A 21,317-nucleotide genomic window follows, 5' to 3' on the forward strand; every position below is an offset into this window, starting at 1 on the left:
TCGCGTTCTTGGACTCCACCAGGGGAAAAGGAAGGCCCTGCTAATATTGCTTGGCTGTTTCCTTCCAGAGGAAGGAGGGGAGAGTTGAGAAAAAGAGGAATGAAGTAAAATGAATTTACTCTTTGCACACGTGCTGAAAGAATAGGCAGGTGTTCTTGGGAATATCTCATTTAAATCTTTGTGTATGTGTTTCGAGAGGATGCGTCCTCACTTAGAGGAGCCAACATCCCATTGCTGGACCTAATCCTGATGGGGCTGGCATCTGAGGGTTACGCGGGCTGCTCCCGGCAGAGCTCTTCCCACGCGGGGAGGCCGAGGGAGCCGGTCGAGCACTGCTCCGCTGCCTGGAAAGATTCAGTCATTTCCACCCAAAGCGAGGAAATAAAAAGCTCGGTCAGCCATTTCATCTGGAGATACCCCGCCCTCCTCCAACAAATACGAAAAAGGGAAAATGTAGGCTTGGGCCCTCACATATCCCAGCAGTTTGCACCCATTCGGGCGATGCGATTGGGGTCGGGGCAGGCAAAATAGAAGTTACCTTTATTTTTTTTTTTAATTTCGGCAGAGGAAGTTATAATGTTGATGTTGCCCCTTTGATATTTGATTTAACCCACTGACTGCCTGGGAAGGAAGGCGTCTGTTTAGTTTACCTTTGTCCTAGATTCAGTTTTAATATCTCATGTTTAATTGGAGGGGGAGGGGGGGGAGGAATCTTTATTCTTAATGATTCATGCCGCCTCAAAGCACAGTGGTTTCTACTTGTGTGCTGCCTTTCCCACTGGGGGAGGCAAACAAAAGAACAATAATTTCAGACTCCTCCTTCAGTTTCCAAGAGAACCTTAGCTGCTCAGGGATAGCTCTGAATTTTAAAAGCATTTTTTTCTTCCAAATTATGTATTGATTGCACATAAAATAGCAGCACCGTAATATGCAATTTCAAACAAATGCACGGGGGTGCTTGGTTGCTTTTAATGCTCCTCCTTTATTTTTATTTTATTTTTTTTCCTCCAGCAGAAAACAAAAAGTGGATTCTGTTCCCATAAGCCGCTCTTGCAAAATCTGCACAAACATTTATTAGTCTAGACACAAAATATTCTCAGCCGGCCTCAGCCTGACGATGGCAAAAAGAAATAAAAATAATAATAATAATAATAAAAAAAAAAAAAGAAAAGGCAAGCTAATATTGTACTTGGCTGTGAAAAGGGAAGGGGGGAATCATGCCCCAGGCTAGTGAAGCTGTAACATTTTGCTGGGGCTGCCTGCAACAACAGATGCATCTCGTTCCCCTGGGCTTCCAGTCCTGCCTATTCTCTTCTGCTGAACTTGGCCGCTCGCAAACATTCCCTGTGAGTACCACACCCCGGGCTTCTCCTGGACGCTTTTGATTTGATTGAATGATGGCACCAGGCATGCTCCTCTTCACCAGGCCTGCTCTTCTGCCCCAGAAATCATGTAGCGAATTCATTGATTGGAAAACGTGCAAAATAGGTGGGATCTGGGGTGACTGGTAGAAATCAAAAGGGTTTGAAATAGGCGATGTGACCGCAGCTTAAACCTGCAGGAAGGGAGCATCGACCCGAATGGTTTATCTGAATCTTCAGCTGCAACTTCTGTAAATACCAGCTCCTTCTCCTCATTTGCTACCATGGCAGTTTGCAGACTTTTGCTGAGTTAAAAGGACAAATCATAGTTGTGCGCGTTTGTTTGATCAGGCCTTTACCTCAGCGCTCACGTTCTCAGACTGCTGGGGTTTTATATTTTTGTCATTTTCTTAGAAAATGGTGAATGATGCATATCCCGGCTTCCAGATGATTAGTTCCTTTTGCTCCCAATTTGTGTCAGGCTGCGTTTGGTTGGAAATGAAAATGTAATTGCAAATTCCCCTCAACAGCACAACATGTCTGTGGTATTAATTAAAGCACTGTAAATACGTAGAATATCTGAGAATGCATTCCTTCAAGCATGGCCGTGTTTTTTTAAACCTACAGAGGAGGCAAAATACGGTATTTAGGCTTAGTAGATGAAATGTATTGCTTCTGTGGTGGCAGATCCGTGTCTTGAGATTTTAAACCTGGTGTATCTCATGCTCGAGCCTTCAAAGGAGATGTTACATAGACAATAAAACGTCCTGCTTTTCGGGGAGGGCTCTCCTTAGGTCACTCAGAAAACGCCTTCAGTCTTCACTCACTGCAGCATTCACAAAGTGAATGCCTTCCTGTAAGGTTAGTCACCGATGGCCACTCATTCCATGCTTTCACTAAGAAAAACCTTCGCAGCTTTGAATCTGAATTTCCTGCCCCGCGTTTAGGTGAGCCCGGAGCGGCGTCAGGCATTGCTGGGCTCCTCGTCCGGCGGCGATGGTGAAGTGAAAGATGCCAAAAGTGAAGTTTGACAGTGAGCTCGGGGGCTTGTGCTGGCCCGGTGGCTCTCTAAGCCCCCGTGTCTGAGCAGCGGGAGCATCCGAGCAGCACAGGACGGAGCTCAGCAAGAGGCTGGGGTCAGGGCACTGCTGCAAATAGCAATGCTTTGCTGGCTGCAGAAGTTAACCAGGTACACAGCGCTGTTTTACTACATGGTGGAGACCTACGGAGAGTGTTTCTGCCCTCCTTTTTAGCTGAAACATCCCCAGATTCTAAGGGGAAAAGGAATAGAAGGGACTTGCGGAGCAATGTTCTAGTGAAACCCAGCCTTCCTAAAGAAGCCTGCCTGAATAATTCCTGTGAATAACAGACTGTTCAGCTATTTCTTAACATAGAAACGGTGCTGACTGCTTCTTCAGAGTAACATAAGTTAGTGATGCTACTGAAATAGTTGTGGTTCAGACGTAGATCTGATTTCTCCTAAGCACGCTGAATTCACAGCTGTTGATCCTCCAGAGGAGGCTTTGCAATTGAACACCTGGAGAATAGGTAAATTTCCCGCTGTTGTTCTCCTCTCCTCTTGTTTTGTTTTGTTTTGTTTTGTTTTTTTTTTTTCCTAGTAGCATAGGCTTAAGACTCTGAAGAAACGGGCTGCTTTTTTTCATTTCCAACACTGGCTGTTCCTTTTGAGCCCCGCCTTCTATTTTTGCAGTCACAAGATATGTGAATGTAAATTCCTGGGAGAGAGGTAGAAAACTCTGTTTCAACTGGTGTCTTTTTCGGCTATGTGGGGAGACCAAATAGGGTGGTTTTGAATCTTCTGGCTCTTATTCAGAGCAGCAGCATGTGGAGGGAGACAGATGCGTGTGCTTTTTTAGTGCAATGGCTTCAGAAGCAAGAGGGGAAAAAACACTTTCTCTGGGAGCTGGAGAAGGTGTCCTAATCGCAGGAGAGGTTTCTAAATGGCATATCTTTGCGAGTGTTCCTGTAGTCTGGAGGTTTTTGTTTGTTTGTTTGCCTTTGGAAGGTTTTACTGTTAATCTTCACGTCCTTCAGCAGAAGTGAGAAATGTGATTTTATTTTGTGCAGTGTCGCGGACCCTCCGAAATCTACTGGGAAGGATGAATACCTCGCACAGTACCAATGTGATGACAGTGGAGACAAGGAGAAACCAAGAAGATCAAAAGAACGTGACCTTATTTCAAAAGAAAACGTTTTGTACGGCAAAGAGTCTTCTGAGCCTGGTGAGAAATTGCGGCAAACTTCCTCTCTCAAGTGTGACACTGAATGTAGCTCTAAAAAGCTTTCCTCCTCAGCTATTGCAGAGAAATGCCAAGGTAGAAAGGACAAGACTAAAAACACTGAGAAAGAGCATTACCAAAGCAAGAGGGAACATGCTCCTAGTGAAGAGAAGGAGAGTCAAAAAGCAGGTCCTTCCAGCGGCCAGGTTCAAAAGGCGTCACGCTGGAGCTCCGAGTTCGGCAGCATTCCGAGACCGTTTTGGCAGTTGTGGAGACGGCCCTGGCTGAGGTGGCTGCTGCTGTTGCTGCTGTCCCCTCTGTCCTCGCTGTTGCCGCTGTTGCCGCTGTTCCCGGACCTTGGAGACCTCCGGCGGCTCCCTGTGACAGGCCCTGTGGCCCCGGGGAGCTGCCCGCCGCCTCGTCGGCCAGCCCGGCAGCAATCCTGCCAGCACAGAATAGCTCACTGCGTTTCAGGGTAAAGTGACGATTAATTTCTATTTCCTGGCCTGGGTGCTGCTTCCTTCTTTAAGGAAGCTTCAAGGTTAAAGGTTAAGCTCAGTTATGTCAGGGCCCAAGTCCGTTTCGTGAAGGGGCTCTTGTACGAAAGCTTAAGCTGGGATTGACTCTCTGCTAAGCGGAGGCCAAACGTGTACCTACTGAGAAGCAGGTCCTAAGTGATAACATTTTCTAAAGAGACTGCTAAACACATCTGAACAGTGCTGCTGCAGAACTCTGAATGGGGGGATAGCAACTGTCTTAACTGATCTGGAATCTTGAGTTTACTTTTCAGTGGACAAGAGGTGTGTCTCTCAAGGCAAACAAAGAGAGGAGTAACACCCGATACTCATGTCAACATAAATTTATGCTCAGAGCATAGGTGTAGGAACAGCATCGGTATGTATATGGAACATCGGGAGAGGAAGCTCTGTCGGTATTTACAGTTTTTCTACTACCTTGTCAGAGAGACGTTATCTCCACATTAGAAATGGATGTATTTTGAAACAGTGGTGGTGGATCGGATTTCTTCTTTCTAGTGTTAATATTTGCTCTTGAATCGTACTTAATACCTGGTAACGCCTCAATCAGTTGTCAAAAATAAACTTAAAAATGTGTAAGGCTTATCTCGTTGGTCAGTATAAAGATCAAGGCTTTTTTCCTTTTTCCTTTTTCCTTTACCTTTTCCTTTCTTCCCCAGTGTTGTTTTTCTTTTCTCCTTCTCACTACAGTCTTAATTTTGTTTCTTGTCCCTTAAGTGTGTTTTCAGTGTGTTGCTGAAACATTTTCTCTTTCAATCCGAAAAAAGGAGCTGTCACTGGTGAAGATCGGAGCTTATCTGAAAATCCCTGAGCCCAGGAGCTGTCACCTTAGTCTTCCAGTCGGACAAGGACGACTTCATTTCTCGTGTAAATGCATTTTTCAGGTTTGCGTATTGTTTTTTCAGGAACGGAAAGTGTGTATAGAATGGATTTAAAATCAATCTTAAATGTAAAATGTCAAGGGAAAAAAGTTCTAGTTACAACCTCTGCACATAATTTGCCAGCTGTGGGACTAGGAGTTTTCTTATTTACTGTGTTTTGTTTAACGTGTCTGAAGTTTAATGGATAGCAATCAAGGCGTGCTAGAAATCTGAAAGCACTTTATGCTTTGTTCTCTCAGTCATTTTGGTATAACAAACTAGCTTATGTTTTAAACGCTCCATTAGGTTAGTGGTTTCCCTATAGGTAACAAGTCCCTGTGTGCTACAGTAAGACAGTAACAAAACATGAAGTATAGAAGTTCATCCTGTCATGGATGCTTCTGCCTACGGACACACAATTATGCTTATTTAAAGCGGTATCACCTTGAAACCTAATCAGCATTTTAAAAAGGACTTTGTAGCAGTTATTGGCTTTTGTCCTGGAGGGCTGAGGTTTGTTTTGTTTTGTTTTACATTCAGCATTTCCGTTTCTAGCTTACATTGCCCTGTTGTTTTGCATGAGGAAAACGTGCAACTTTACAAAGCAGAACGGAAAGAGCTGCTTTTTAGTCTAACGTTTCAGTTTTTTGTAGGAGTTTTAAATGTGGTAGGAGTAAAACACCAGAAGTACTGCTGCCAAAGTTCTATTCAAACTCGTATTTCGTGGAGAAGCAGAAGAAGCCCAGGGAGAAATAAATTTGCAAACGTGCTCTTCATGCTCTCCTTTCCCAAGATTTCTCTGAGATATAGCCCATCCTCTGTGGGTTTTGAGGTATATGGTTCCCAGGAGTGAGAAGGAGGGCCAAACATCTCTCTTCTTGGATCTCAACATGCCAGGGCTTTAGTGTACTGCCACTTACGGCTCCGCTTTTTCACCTGGAAAAAGCGACCACATGATGTAGACTGAGGAGCCCTCACAAATTAACTTGCTATCACAAAGTGACGCCCAGAAAAGGTGTATTTAAAAGCTAGGCTCATTATAGAATAACAACAAACCCCTCATGATTGGTGCAGTAGACAGTGAGGTAGAGGGCGATCCCTGGAAAGACAGAAGAAAAGGAGCAGTGAGTTCTGGGTACCTTTGTGCACACGAAACAGAAAAACGCAGGCAGTGAAGTAATAGTGTTCCATTACTAACGCCAGCAATAGATAATTGCAACAATTACCTATTAGATCATAGGTAATAATTAACAGATAATTGTGCAACTCTGGAAATCAATAAATAACTGATTCCCCTCAGAGAATGTCTTCTACATTTTTATATTAAAAAGACTCCAGAGTTGTAATGGATTAAAATCCTACGGAAGTGAAAGAAATGGCATCAGCCACTAGTTCTGCAGAAGCTAAAAGTAATACCGATAGAGTTTAGATGGAAATTTTCACTTTGTGTGTTTAGTTTGGGGATTCTTTTTAAATCATTCATACCAGCGATTTAGTTCTTAAGGCTGTTTCTTTGAGATTAAGTGACAGGACTTCTGCTACTCTTTTCTTCTTGGAATGCTTCTTGATATTCTTACGTCAACCAGAACTTCTGTCTCTGTCGCAGATGTCAACAATGACCGTAGTTAAGAAGCCCAAATCTTCAAAGTCTAAAAAGCCCTCTTCAAGGCGGTCTGGCAAATCCAAGAAACCAAGTACTAAAATACTGATGTCACGCACCGCAAACTGGGGCCAGATACCGCCTGCAGAAGATTCAAGCCAAGTCTCTGTGGCCCAAGGACGTGGAGGTGCTATTTACTGTAGATCATCTGAAAAATCTAAGGCTTTTGCCCCAAGAGATCTAAGTAAGTGTGAGCTTTATCCTGACTCCATTTTCTTCAAAGCAAAAGTAGAAAATGCAGTTCTTACTTGTTGCACTGATAGAGAAGGGGACTAGTGTGAACAAAGACTTCAAAAGCGAATCCCCTAAGGCAACTGAAGTGACTGATGTTACAGAAATTAATTTTGATATATTTACAGTCAACAGAGAAATATGGGGAGCTTTTTGTAATGCACAGATTCATCCATGTCTTTTCCGTTTTGCAAAGAAAAGTGTTTGATTGTTGCTATTCACAGCTTCCATTTTTCACACGTTTTTTGAATGATAACATTGCTCAGGAAAAGATCTGGTATCTGTAGGGGTACCGTCATTCCTAGTTACTAGTTTTTACCTTTTTTCCGTATAATTTCAAGTCTAAGCTTGTGGTTTAAGTTATAATAAGGAAAAAAACAGTAGTTGAGTTAATCAGGTTAAAGATTATAGATGGAGAGGAACTTGGCATTAGGTACTACAAACAGAATGGCAGTTAGCCTTGCCTTAGAAAAATTAAAATGGTTGACGAAAGCTGTTTTGTTTTTTTTTTTTTTTTCCCAAAACATTGTGTTGACCAGCCAATTTGAATTTGGCGGTATTAAAGCTGTCTGCAATAATTTTCTTCTGGCTTGGATTGTAGCTAGCTCCTCTAGGTGCTCCTGCAGAATAGTATTTTTTTAAATACCTTCCTTAGAAACAAACAAACAAAATCTCTTTTTAAATTTAACTTTCTTGCAGTCGTTAATGATGGAATTGCTCCACAACAGAGCATTCTTTTTCCACCTGAGAAGATTTGTATGGATTGGCGAGAAACACAAAGTGTTGGAGTTGGCCTGTACAATCTTGGCAACACATGTTTTCTTAATGCTACTCTACAGTGTTTGACCTACACACCCCCACTTGCCAATTACATGCTTTCTCTCGAGCACGGCCAGTCATGTGAGTACTTTCTAAGAGTATTTCAAATCTGTTGGACAGCTCTGAAGGTGAAAGAACAGCAGTGATTCTGAGACAAGCTTATTTGCCTGATTTTACCTGTAGAAGCTGGCTTTGAGCACTGTATTAGCAGTGGGCTCCGAATAGCATACGGAGTGCAATTAATGCACTGTTTGTTTAATGAATGAATTTATTTATTTATTTATTTATGTATTTATTAAAGGATCATTTATTGCTTCGTGGGAATAATGAAGTGCATTGGACAGTAATGCATTTAGTAGTAATTTTAGAGAGTAATACATTTTTCAGCCTGTGGAGTTCACATTCCTGTCAGCCTTTACAAATGTGACTTTGCAGTAGTCTTTTAGATTTCTCATCACAAAATGCATTTGAATACAGGCTTAGTGGATACTTTTATTCTGTAAAGTTGTGTGAAATGAAATGTTACAAGACTGTTGGGACATTGGCATCTTGGGAGAATAGAATGTAGCAAGGAGAGTGGATATCGTATCTATAGTTTAAATTTTACTTAGATGTTTGTTTGTAGTTATGGATATTTTGCTGGACTGGGATGCTTTCTTCTTTCACTCTTCAGGTCGTGAACAAGATTTTTGCATGATGTGCACAATGGAGACTCACATTAACCAGGCCCTGCGTTGCACTGTTGATGCCATCGAGCCTACGCATGTTATCAGTAATCTCAGTCGTAAGTGGCTTCAGATGTGTTTCTTTTCGATAGCTTGTAATCTTCAAATACTTATTTGATGTGTATAAGTGGTTTTAACACTAGAAAGAAGAGAGATTTTAGAAATAGAAGAATGATTTCATTTTTAAATGAGGTGAATACTATCATCTTCTTCTTTAGGAATAGGACAACATTTCCGTTTTGGCAGTCAAGAAGACGCACACGAGTTCTTGCGCTATACTGTTGATGCTATGCAGGAAGCGTGCTTGAATGGAAGCACTGAGTAAGCATAAACAAGTTCACTTTCATACATTCTCTAGCACCTTCTAGTCCTTTATTTACTATCAAAAATGATCTCTAGCACCTTTTAGTGCCTTATTTACTATCAGCAACGAAAGTCTACATCATCCTTAGTTTTCATAAAACTCTTTGAAGAGTTAACTCTGCGCCTTAAATCTTCTGAGGTCTGATTATAATTTATTTCCAGATTGGACAGATCTTCTCAAGCTACCACCATCATTCATCAAATATTTGGAGGATTTCTAAGATCGAGAGGTACTTTAAAAAATATTCCTGTCCTTAGAACTGATCTGTGTCTTTTGTCGGTAGTAAAGCAGTCTGTAGTTTGTCTAAAGTAGTATCTGGCAGCAACTTGAATTTGGACAGTTAGTCTCCTTCACATAAGGTTAAGCATTTATATTTTGCTTCCAGTGAAGTGCTTGAATTGCAAAGCAGTTTCGGATACGTATGAGGCATTTCTTGATATCACTTTGGATATAAAGGTAAGATGTTTTCTAAATATAATTCATGATGTTTAAGTACATGCCTAACTTTCTAAATTAAACTTGTTTACCTTAAAAAAACAAACCACATATAATGTTAAAACGTAAGAGCTTGGTGGTGCTAAGGAAGTGGATTGGACTTTGTCCTTCTGTGGAACCCATGTAAATAGTCTCCACATTTGCATTGGGTTTAAGGGGAAAGAATTCTCTTTCTGCAAAAATTATAATGCTGTCATACTTCTCTGTTGTTCTACCCCAATGTACATCTAATTGTTAGACTGATGAATTTGTCCCCAGTATTGATGACAAAGCACACTATAGGTGCTGTCTAGGCTACTGGAAAAGTATTTGTTCCGAAGTCAAATGACTTCCAGGTGAGGTCAATGCTGAGCATGCTCTTTCTGCCTCCTTCTTCACAGTGCTCATAGTAGATCGCTGGAGTATGTTAGTAAGATTCTCTTACAAACTACTAGTACGTCTCTGGAATTTTGAATTTACGGTGACTTTACGCTCTTCTTTCTCGCTCCTCTAGGCGGTTTCATCTGTTACCAGAGCTCTGGAACTCTTTGTGAAACCTGAAGAGCTGGGTGGAGAGAATTGCTATAAATGTAGCGAGTAAGATTTTGACGAATTAGGTCTTAATCCTAGATGTCAGTTTTATATGTTGCATGACTCTGTTGGACTACCTCTAAACTTTGGATCTACTTACGAGTTTTGTGGAAGTTTATAAAACACTTGGATTTTTGTTTCTTTGGAGGGGGGAAGTCTTGTTCAGAGGCATTCCCTATGGGTTTGCAATTCTCTGGCTCGTATTTTGCCATCAGAATTCAAAAAGAGATACTTTTGTTCTTTCTATTTATTAGCTCTCGACAGTACTTTTCTTGATGTAAACTGCCCAGTTTCCGTTGTTCTCTGGGCTAGTGGCTAATTTTCACTGCTTACACTGTAGGTCCTACCTTGGAGCGGGCAATGTATCAAACTGAACTATTGTGTTTCAAAGGATGGCAGACAGTTTCAGTGTCTTTCCAGACAAGCTCAGTACATGAAGACTTCCTACTGTTAAATGTCTCCCTCCTGTAGAATGACCATGTGCTTCTGTTGTATTTTTGATGTTGATAGACGACCTATGTTGGAGATTATTTGCAATTTCTAGTCCTGGGGACCAAGGCTCTCTGGTTCCACTTTCATTATTTGTATTTCCCTTGAAAGCTGAAAGAATGTATCCAGGATTGGAGTTCAAATAGCCACTTTTGTAGACCAAGAAATGGTACCTTGCCATCCAACCTGGTAATACCCTTTCGTGAGAGATTCCTGTTCCTGCTATGCCCGGGGTTTTGGGAGAATTTACCTTCTTCACTGTATTAACAAACCTGACACGCAGTGCATGGGTTTATGAAAAGAAAAAAGACCAACCTATTATGCAAGTAAATGTCATTCAAATAGCATAGGCATGCGTGAGACATTAAAACGAGTTTGTTTTGGGGGCGAAAAAAGAAGATGCCTTCAAACACTTATCTCTGCTTGTTTTTAAGGTGTAATAAGATGGTTCCTGCATCCAAGAGATTTACCATACACCGTTCTTCCAAGGTTCTTACAATATCACTGAAAAGATTTGCAGATTTCACAGGTGGAAAGATCAACAAGGTATATTTACCACTGTAATGCAACTATATCATTGTGTAATGGGACATCCCCCAAAGCTGAAAGTTGTTTATATTTTCAGACAGTAATTGTAGACTAACGACTATGGCTTATTCTTTCTCTTAATATCAATAAAGTTCCCGCTTGACAAGAAGCATATGCTTTCCTCTGAGAAGGCTGATTCATCAGGAAACAGTTCTCTGCAACTTCTAGTCTTAAACATTGTTTATGGGAAGACTTATTTGTAGTGAATCAAGAAATATCTTCTAGAAATATATTCTAGAAATAAATTCTAGTCTGTGTTTTTTGGAAGTGTTTTTCTCTGGCTAGTCCACGAAGTACTCTGGGATAATTTTCTATCTTCTTGGTCTCTCTTTAGGTGGTGAAATATCCGGAGTATTTGGACCTGAGAGCCTACATGTCACAGTCAATGGGAGAACCACTGCTCTATGCCTTATACGCGGTGCTGGTACATCACGGTGTCAGCTGTCACTCAGGACACTATATATGCTATGTAAAGGTAGAAGTCAACAGCATTTCTAACAGGGTAAAGGTTGTGCTGGCAAACCAGTGAAAGCGTGACTAGCAGCTACTGTTTCTAGGGAAAAAGATTTCATTATATTTTTATTTGACACGTGTGTATTTTGTTCCTATCCGTGATTTCATTTGGAACACGTGCAATTCACCTAAAGAAATGGTTGTCTTTATTTGCAGGCTGGTAATGGACTTTGGTATCAGATGAATGATGCTAAAGTAGTCCGTACTGACATTAAGAGAGTTCTTGGTCAGCAAGCTTACATACTTTTTTATATCAGGTAATAACAAATCTTAACATGTGTTCAGAAGAGATTTACTTTCCTGTTATTGATATTTTTCTGTTTTGCAAGTGTTTTTCTTGCTATCCCAGGGAAAGATTATTATTTGTCTAATTCAGTTCTGTCTAACCTGAAATTCTCTGTGTCATTTATTATCTTTTGTTGCTTGGCCTGAAACTGCAGCACTTGTGTAAATTGCTATCTATGTGTTACCTGTAGCTGGCTAATTTAGAGAAGGAGAGGAATGAAGGTCATCTGTCGTGTAAGAATGAATTATTGTTCTGAAAGTGATAGTCTTAGTAGGAAGACTGTTCTCTCCTTTTCAGTTTGTAGTCTTGGCGAAGCCTTCTGTAGAGAAGGCTTCCATATCGTATGAACTGTTCCTCTAAAATTATAGGATGGGATTTAATCCAAGAGTAGGCTGAAAGAAAAACTAAACTCCGATCACTGCTCTTTTCTGAAGGCGCTATGATTTGACACTTGGAGAACGTGCGTTTTACTTGCCAGCACCATCTTATCCCTGTTCATTCCCTCCTGGTCAGCAGGGGGCTAATAGTAAGCAGGCTGGATTTATGGGACCACGACTTCTTCCTCATATGATTAAGGTAATTCAGGGAAGTGGGAGGGCAGGTAACGGCACCAAACTGCTAGTGGGTTTGGGGTTTGGTGTGGGGTTTTTTGTTTGGTTTTCAGCATCTTAGTTTTGTTTTCCTTCCCATGCTGCAGCTTTCTTCACAGCCTTCATGCTACAGCCAGAGTCATTCAAACAGTGGTTACTGCTAAATTGTGCAGCCATGCGACTCCATTACTTAATACCTCCAAGACAGCTTTCTAAAGCACAGAGAGCTACGCTCTTTGACAATTTAAGCAGAGTGTACTAATCCTCGAATCATTTAAAAGAGGACTTGTTTTTCCTATCGTCGTCACTTTAGCTAAGACAGGGAAAACTAATTGTCTTATTCCTGAGCACCAGAACAATTACTTCAGGCTTTTCAGGGTATGTTTAAAGGGGAAAATAAATATATTTGGGAATAGCAGCAGGTAATGTTAAGTTGTTTGGCTGGTTTTCAAAGATGATGTTAATTTGATTCCAATCGGCTGTAAACCAAAAGCAGGAATTGAATACGCTTATTGGACTTGCATTTATCTTTAAAGGGCAGTGTGTTTTTCTTTGTAGGTGTTAAGACCATTTGTAGAAATACTCAGTAGGAGAGTTTTGTGTTTCAAAATGTTAAATGCAGTGTTTGCGTTAATCCATCTTGCCATTTCTTCTTTTTAAATACAGAATTCAAGCCGTTTAAATGGAAATGGATCCATAAAAGAGGACGCAAAGACCACTGGTGTCACCCTAAAAAGGCCATCTTCAGCACCACCGATGGCCTGTGTTCAAAACCAGACAATTACCAGGCCTTCAATTACTGATCCGTCAAGAAAACAGAAGATCACCACCAGTATTCACAATAAATTGCCTGCTCGTCGGACTGTGTCACAGCCTGACTGTCTTAGCAGTGCTGCGGAGGACGAAGATCTCTACCAGGCTGTTCCTTCATCCACAATTACAAATTCGGTAATGCAAATGAAGCAAATGCAAACAAGCAAAAAAGTTTCTGATGAGATTTTTGTGGAGCCAACAGTGAATGAAAATCCTAAACTCAGCTCTGATAACACAGTCCCTTACGGTGCAGAATCTTCAGGAAAATCTGAGGAGGAGTCAAAGGGCTTATTTAAAAGGAATTGCAATGCAATGTCCTCTAATGGAATTTTGGTTGGAAAGGTAGTCCGTACATTGCAGCATTCCGGTTCTTCCTGTCAGAATGCTGACGAAGGAAGATCCCAGCATGAGCTGCCAAAAACCGATTCACTAAATGGTGCTATTAGGTTAGTTAATGAATCGAAAGAAAACGGACTGAAACTTGATGATTCCACTTGCCGAGTTGAACCTGTTAAACCTTCTGAGATGTTCTTTTCTAAAACAAATGGATTGCTTGAAACATAGATTTGCTCCATCGAGAATTTCTCACCTATGATGTATTCGGGAGTGTTTATTGTGTTCCTAATTCAGGTGAAATACTGAGAAAACACAGCACAAATGTGATTGTAAGACTTTGTGGTATTATCCCATTAGAATTTGCAGACCTGAGCTTACATTAGAACTTGTCAACTTAAGCTCAGCTGAGATAAAAATTCCTAAGTTTCATAAAGTAGATTTTGGGAGGTGAGTTGGGGTTATCTTTGAAGTGTAGATAATGCATACAACTCAAAACGGTCTTGCTTACCATTTAATGGAGAAATTCTGACAAGACTAGTCCTCAGTACTACTACAAATAGTATTTTTTTGTCTGCTGACTTGTGCGTTTTGATTGCAGATGCCTGGAGCTATGCCTTCAGTCAATCGAGAAATCATCACAGAGTCCCTCACAGCCAGCCAGCTGAACAGCTTGTCAGAGGAAACGAGGTAAAATGAGCACAGTCTGATTAAGACAAGACCTTATGGAAGTTCGTTACGGTTTTATCTGTCTACTAATAGTATTTAATGGAAGGATTTAAATTAGTACAATTCCATGCTGTATGTCCAGCGTTACGAACAGAACTAATGATCAGCACTGAGCATATCACTCTGATGCAGGTTGGTGCCTCAAGGAGAACTTGTGTTCCTTCATAGAATGTTTTTCCATTTTTCTCCACTGTCTGGAGAAACACTGGCTGTTCCCCGCTCGCCCCTATGCCTTTTTTCTCAGAGCAGCAGGTGGAAGGAGACGGATGCATTTGCTTTTTTAGTGCAATGGCTTCAGAAGCAAGAGGGGAGAAAGCACTTTCTCTGGGAGCTGGAGAAGGTGTCCTAATCACAGGAGAGGTTTCTAAATGGCATATCTCTGCGACTGTTCCTGTAGTCTGGAGGTTTTTGTTTGTTTGTTTGCCTTTGGAAGGTTTTACTGTTAATCTTCACGTCCTTCAGCAGAAGTGAGAAATGTGATTTTATTTTGTGCAGTGTCGCGGACCCTCCGAAATCTACTGGGAAGGATGAATACCTCGCACAGTACCAATGTGATGACGGTGGAGACAAGGAGAAACCAAGAAGATCAAAAGAACGTGACCTCATTTCAAAAGAAAACGTTTTGTACGGCAAAGAGTCTTCTGAGCCTGGTGAGAAATTGCGGCAAACTTCCTCTCTCAAGTGTGACACTGAATGTAGCTCTAAAAAGCTTTCCTCCTCAGCTATTGCAGAGAGATGCCAAGGTAGAAAGGACAAGACTAAAAACACTGAGAAAGAGCATTACCAAAGCAAGAGGGAACATGCTCCTAGTGAAGAGAAGGAGAGTCAAAAAGCAGGTCCTTCCAGCAAGAGGAGGTGTTCTCAGAGCGTGGAAGTTGTTGAGCAAAAGCGTCACAAGCAGGAGCACTGGGAGGGAAGCAGGTGCAGATCTTTCCCTGGTGAAAGAAACAGCCCTGAGAATGGCAGAAGAGCAGTCAAATATTCAAAGTACAGATCTGGCAGCGGAGGAAGATCAGAACAAGGTAGCAATAGATATTACCGATCCAAAGGGGAAAGAAGTTGGAGCAGAGAAAGATACTATCGAGATGAAGCACGGAGGTGGGAAAGTTGTAGCTATTACAATGATTACTATTCACCTCATGCGACAGGAGACAGTAGAGAGAGAAAGTTCTCTCACGGCGATGCAGCCTTTGACAAATGGACTGCAACTTACTACGGCAGGTCACATAAGCATTATCATTACAAAAGTGGATGGCCTCACGGTTCCCTCTTGAGAGATGAAGATGGACGTCGCTTTAGCACACCCCGAGCAGACTTGCATCGTTGCTCGGTATCTCAGCAACATTCTGGAAGACATTCTCGTGAAAGACATGCGCTTCCACCTGTGTCAGCTCATTTGGAGAACTGTCGCCAGAAAAATGAAACAGAAGGAAACAGAAAAAGAAAATCTACCCGTGCAGAAGGTAGTGAAAGTGAAATAGAAAGGAAAGACAGAAAGATAGAAAAGGAGCTTTTAGGTGGTGAAAAAAATGCAAAAATATCACAAGTTCTAGAAGAAAAAGAAGTCTAAGGATAAACATGGAGAGAAGGATTCCAAGTAAGCAAGGATTCCAGCATACTCCGCATTTTTTATCCTAATTCTTTTCTGGGTGCTTCTCATGTATTCCTTCTTTTTTTTTTTTTTCTCCTTTTTTTTTTTCTTCTCTTTTTTTCTTCTTCTTTTTTTTTTTTTTTTTTTTTTCTGGTATTTTCTAAGTTACTTAGATAGCATCAGCTGGCTGGGGATCATGTTGTTAGGTTGATCAGTGAAGATAGGAAAGCTATTGCTGAATTGTTTCAGAGCACTAGCTTTGGACCACATAGTTGGAAACACATCCGTACACCATTCTGGATTAGGTTAAAAGTTTTTTTCTGCTTGCACGTATTCCAGAGCTAGCCATTGTTAATGATCTGTGTACAAACCAGGACCTATGGTCCTCCAATCTGAGGGCTTAAGTTTGCTACATCTAAAGTAAGTGGCGTGTGCACAAAGCACCACAAAATAGCTGACATGCTGCAAATCATCACCTGTGGTAAAATAAATAAAGTTTCATATAGGCAACAAGTGCCACATCTTTTTTTCTCTTTTAAACTTGCATGTTTCTTTCAGACTTCACGATTTGTGTTTCTGTGTGCTCCACTTTGACAATGCCAATCGCAAGCGTAAAACAAGAAGAAAAAGGAGAAGAAAAAGAAGAAAAAAGAGAAACAGCAGGAAAGTGAAAGGCTCCTTGGAACACTTAGATCCTCATTTCCAGAAGATAACGCGGGAGAAGAAGGAAGAATCCCGTCCTCCAGATGGCTCTTCATGTGAGCAATGCAGAAGTGAGAGCAGTAAACAACCTTACAAGGAAGGGAAGCCTTCCAGCGCAGGCGAAAGCAAGAAATACAGCTCCGTCTCATCCAACGAGTGTATTAAAGGTAAGCGGCCGCAGTGTGTTTGAGGAATTCCTTTTCTATTAATGTAGAGATTATTTCCAACAGTCTTGAAGTGCTTGGTGACTTAACAGTCTGCTGGATATTAAAAAAAAAAGCTGATGGACTTTTTCTTTCCGTTTTTAAATGACCACTAGGAAAGAATGCCTGAAATAAAGAGGTGAAAGGCAAATAGTTTTCATTTGGTGTGATGATTAAGTGGCAAACAAGAGGAAGAGTTGCAAGATCCCTTCTTAAATTCAGTCCAGCCAAGTAGGAAAAGTAAACGTGGACAGCTGTATCTTGGCAAAGAAGATAGTAGGGAGCAAGGAGGTTTAGCAGTCAAGATGGAAGGTGATGCCATGAGGCTTACAGGCTAGTAATGTTCTAGTGAAACCCAGCCTTCCTAAAGAAGCCTGCCTGAATAATTCCTGTGAATAACAGACTCTGTTCAGCTATTTCCTAACATAGAAACGGTGCTGACTGCTTCTTCAGAGTAACATAAGTTAGTGATACTACTGAAATAGTTGTGGTTCAGATGTAGATCTGATTTCTCCTAAGCACGCTGAATTCACAGCTGTTGATCCTCCAGCGGAGGCTTTGCAATTGAACACCTGGAGAATAGGTAAATTTCCCGCTGTTGTTCTCCTCTCCTCTTGTTTTGTTTTGTTTTGTTTTCCTAGTAGAATAGGCTTAAGACTCTGAAGAAACAGGCTGCTTTTTTTCATTTCCAACACTGGCTGTTCCTCCTGAGCCCCGCCTTCTATTTTTGCAGTCACAGGATACGTGAATGTAAATTCTTGGGAGAGAGGTAGAAAACTCTGTTTCAACTGGTGTTTTTTTCGGCTATGTGGGGAGACCAAATAGGGTGGTTTTGAATCTTCTGGCTCTTATTCAGAGCAGCAGCATGTGGAGGGAGACAGATGCGTGTGCTTTTTTAGTGCAATGGCTTCAGAAGCAAGAGGGGAAAAACACTTTCTCTGGGAGCTGGAGAAGGTGTCCTTATCGCAGGAGAGGTTTCTAAATGGCATATCTTTGCGAGTGTTCCTGTAGTCTGGATGTTTTTGTTTGTTTGTTTGCCTTTGGAAGGTTTTACTGTTAATCTTCACGTCCTTCAGCAGAAGTGAGAAATGTGATTTTATTTTGTGCAGTGTCGCGGACCCTCCGAAATCTACTGGGAAGGATGAATACCTCGCACAGTACCAATGTGATGACGGTGGAGACAAGGAGAAACCAAGAAGATCAAAAGAACGTGACCTCATTTCTAATGAAAATGTTTTGTACGGCAAAGAGACTTCTGAGCCTGGTGAGAAATTGCGGCAAACTTCCTCTCTCAAGTGTGACACTGAATGTAGCTCTAAAAAGCTTTCCTCCTCAGCTATTGCAGAGAGATGCCAAGGTAGAAAGGACAAGACTAAAAACACTGAGAAAGAGCATTACCAAAGCACGAGGGAACATCACGGAACATTTTCCGTGATTTTCTTCCTGAGCAGAAGTGTGCAGTACTCCTTTTCCATTAATGTAGAGATTATTTCAAACAGTCTTGAAGTGCTTGATGACTTACCAGTCTGCAGATGTATTATCAAACCAAAAAAAAAAACCCGACTTGGTAGACTATTTTTTTCCCACTTTTGAATGACTACTAGGAAGAAGGTTGTTCCGGCATCAAGAAAGTCATGTGGAATGTAACAAAATTTACTGAACCAGTAAATAAAAACTATATTTTTCTATTAGTTCCATTGTTTCAACTCTTCTGACGCTTATGGATGGCACAGATAACAGAGGGGAGATCGTGGTAATCGGAGCTACCAACAGACTGGATTCTATAGATCCTGCTTTACGAAGACCAGGACGCTTTGGCAGAGAGTTCCTCTTCAACTTGCCAAATAAAGAGGTGAGAACTTAAATTCAACGTTAGTTCTACCATGGCAAAGTCCAACTTTATAGGAAAAAAAAATAATTGACAACTTGAACAAAAGAGTGATATGTGGAGACACTGCGTTGTTCCATGGAGGGCAAATCTGGTACTGGATATATATGGTCAGGATGATACCACCAAGTAGTTAGTTCTATAATCAAACCTTTCATTCCCAAAGTTGTACCTGTTTGCTTAATTATTTAGTCCACTTGGGCGTTTTCATCATGAAGTTGTGATTTTGGTCTCAATCCTTCACTTCTGAATGAATAGGGGACGTGTTTGTATTTGATTGTGCCCCGGATCGGTGGTAGTAGTTTGAGTCATAATTATTTTCTTCTTTATAGTAATTGTAGCAATTTGAAGCATTGTGCCAGAAGTGCTTTCTGTGCATTTACTGCCTGAAAAGCAAATGTGATGAAGTAATGAGACTGTCACAATGAAAGCTTGCTAAGTTTTAGAGAAGATTTTTGGACAACAAAGAAATGTTTCTGGATAAATTTTTCATTACAGTATTTTCCTCTGGGTCATTAGGTCCCGTAGTTTGGAAACTTGTTATTGAAGCTATAAATGCCTTTTCTTTCGTTGTAGGTTCCTAGAAAAAGTTCAGTATAACAAATAAGAAATATTCAATTTCCTGGTTGAAAATGCAGAGTGTATATTAAATAACTGTAAAATACTTGAAAGTTGAGCAAATAAGAAAAGCGTATTAATAGATGAGGGGTTTTGAGGAAGGACTGGGTTTTTTTTGTTTGTTTATTTGTTTGCTTGCTTTTTGGTTTGTTTGTTTCTTGGTATTTTTAAGGAAAACTTGGGACAAGCTAAAACGCAATGATTTTGCTTCCAGGCTAGAAAAGAAATTTTCAAGATTCATACTCGTGACTGGACCCCTAAGCCACCGGACATGTTGCTTGATGAACTATCTGAGAAATGCATTGGTAAGACTGAAACCAAAATGGATTCTTGCTTGTGAGCAAGTTGTAAAGAACCTTAGCTTGTACCAGGCAGTACCCAAGCTCTTGTGCCTTGCTGCACAACTAGTCAACGAGGCAGCTGGCACGCCTTCATAGCAATCAGAGTTAGATGCTTTCATCTATTTACTCTTTGTTGTCGTTCTTTTTGTTGTCTGAGAACGTTAAATGGTTCTGGGGCATCTTCCTCAAGAGTATAGTTTTTGATGAGGAGTCTGTTTCAGCTGCATAAGCGCAAGATGAGACAGTGCGCAACATGAAACTTCCCTGCAGAGCGGTAGCACTTTGAATTCCCTGTTAACCTGTTTGGTTTTGGCATTACAAATTCTTTAAATGTTGCATGTTGTAAACCTGGGCCTTGACTGATGTAACGTTTGATTTTTGTTTGTTAGGATACTGTGGTGCAGATATCAAATCTTTATGTACTGAAGCTGCGCTGTGCTCTCTACGTCGATGCTATCCTCAGATTTATGCAAGTAGGGAGAGGTTGCTACTATTAAAATAAAAGCAAAAAAAAAGCATTATATAAAAAAAAAAAAAGCATTATATTATGCAAGTAGGGAGAGGTTGCTTCTATTAAAATAAAAGCAAAGGACTTTTTCATGGCTCTGAAGAAGGTTGTTCCGGCATCAAACAGGATCGTGGCTTCACCCGGACAAGCACTATCACCCATTTTCAAGCCACTTTTTAAAAGATCAGGAGCGAATATTTTACAAGTTGTGCAGAAGATCTTCCCGCATGCACAGCTCGCACTAAAGGAGGACCGACAGCAAGGTATAACCACAGCATCCACTTCTTTATAATTCTGCTAAAGCAAAAACTTGTGGTTTGTGCAATCAACTTAAACCTTTCAGACATAATGATGGTAGAATTTTATTATTTGCATGTGCATGTCTTTCTTTTGGGCATGTCTGGAAGATAACGCATAGGTTTTATTCTGGATTCGAAACTGAAATGCCAAATGAAAGCCCTGAATGACTCAATACACAGTAAAGGACGATGCGTTCTCTACTGAAGCATCCTGCTTCTGACGGCAGCTAAGATAATTAGCATTTGTAGAGGTTGACTTGAGGTTTGAAGTATAAGGCACCTATTTTTCTTTAAAAAATCAAAACTCAGATATTTGGAGGGGAAGCATTTCTAGGTCAATGTTTCTAATTCCTTTCTGAAGAATGTCGGGACCAGGATACAAGTATAACTGGTCTAAGCTAAATATTGTTTTAGCTATCATCATTTTTAACCAGTCTCCTAATTTAAATGTTTGTAGATCGTACTATACATGTGCACGTGAGATCAATTAGCACTGATATTTACTAGATGAATGGAATTCTGTGGCCATCACATCCTTAATCCCCGTGCTTTCATTGTGGGAACCTCCTCCAGAAAGAAATGGTCTTGTTTTTTTTTCTTTTTTTGCTTGTTTGTTTGTTTGTTTTTAGCTATTTAGCAACTGCGGAAATTGTTTGTAATCTCCTTTATTCTAAGGGGGAGAAAAAAATCACCAAGAGTAGCGTACCTTATACGTACACATCAGTGGGACTTAGTACAGCTTTGTAGGGCCTTGTGCCATCTCCTTAGATCTGTGGTGGGATGAACTCTAGGAAATAGCTTTCAGTGTGTGCTCTCAAATGAAGAAAGGGTTTTGGCACTGATTTAGAAGCTGTATTCATGTAAGAGAACGAGACAAAGGCTATTCAGGAAAGTTAACAAACCTCTTTTGTCTTTCAGACCATTTAAATCCTATTTTACAAGATGATACGTTCGACAGTGATGAC

General features: G+C 40.8%; 1 protein-coding gene across 1 annotated transcript; it reads left to right on the plus strand.

Moving 5' to 3' along the window:
- Window positions 1–3,646: 3,646 nt before the first annotated feature.
- Window positions 3,647–16,718, plus strand: LOC139999414 (ubiquitin carboxyl-terminal hydrolase 42-like). Its single transcript, XM_072027579.1, is given in 18 exon segments — window positions 3,647–5,004; window positions 6,604–6,841; window positions 7,588–7,788; window positions 8,381–8,491; window positions 8,651–8,753; window positions 8,958–9,025; window positions 9,182–9,252; window positions 9,785–9,867; window positions 10,785–10,896; window positions 11,273–11,413; window positions 11,608–11,708; window positions 12,172–12,313; window positions 12,994–13,275; window positions 14,075–14,163; window positions 14,600–14,612; window positions 14,912–15,727; window positions 15,729–15,799; window positions 16,352–16,718. Coding segments are annotated over 17 exon segments (2,976 nt in total). The 5' UTR covers window positions 3,647–5,004; the 3' UTR covers window positions 16,686–16,718.
- The last annotated feature ends 4,599 nt before the right edge of the window (window positions 16,719–21,317 follow it).

Source organism: Anas platyrhynchos, chromosome 25, assembly GCF_047663525.1.
Source record: "Anas platyrhynchos isolate ZD024472 breed Pekin duck chromosome 25, IASCAAS_PekinDuck_T2T, whole genome shotgun sequence".
Lineage (NCBI taxonomy): Eukaryota > Metazoa > Chordata > Aves > Anseriformes > Anatidae > Anas > Anas platyrhynchos.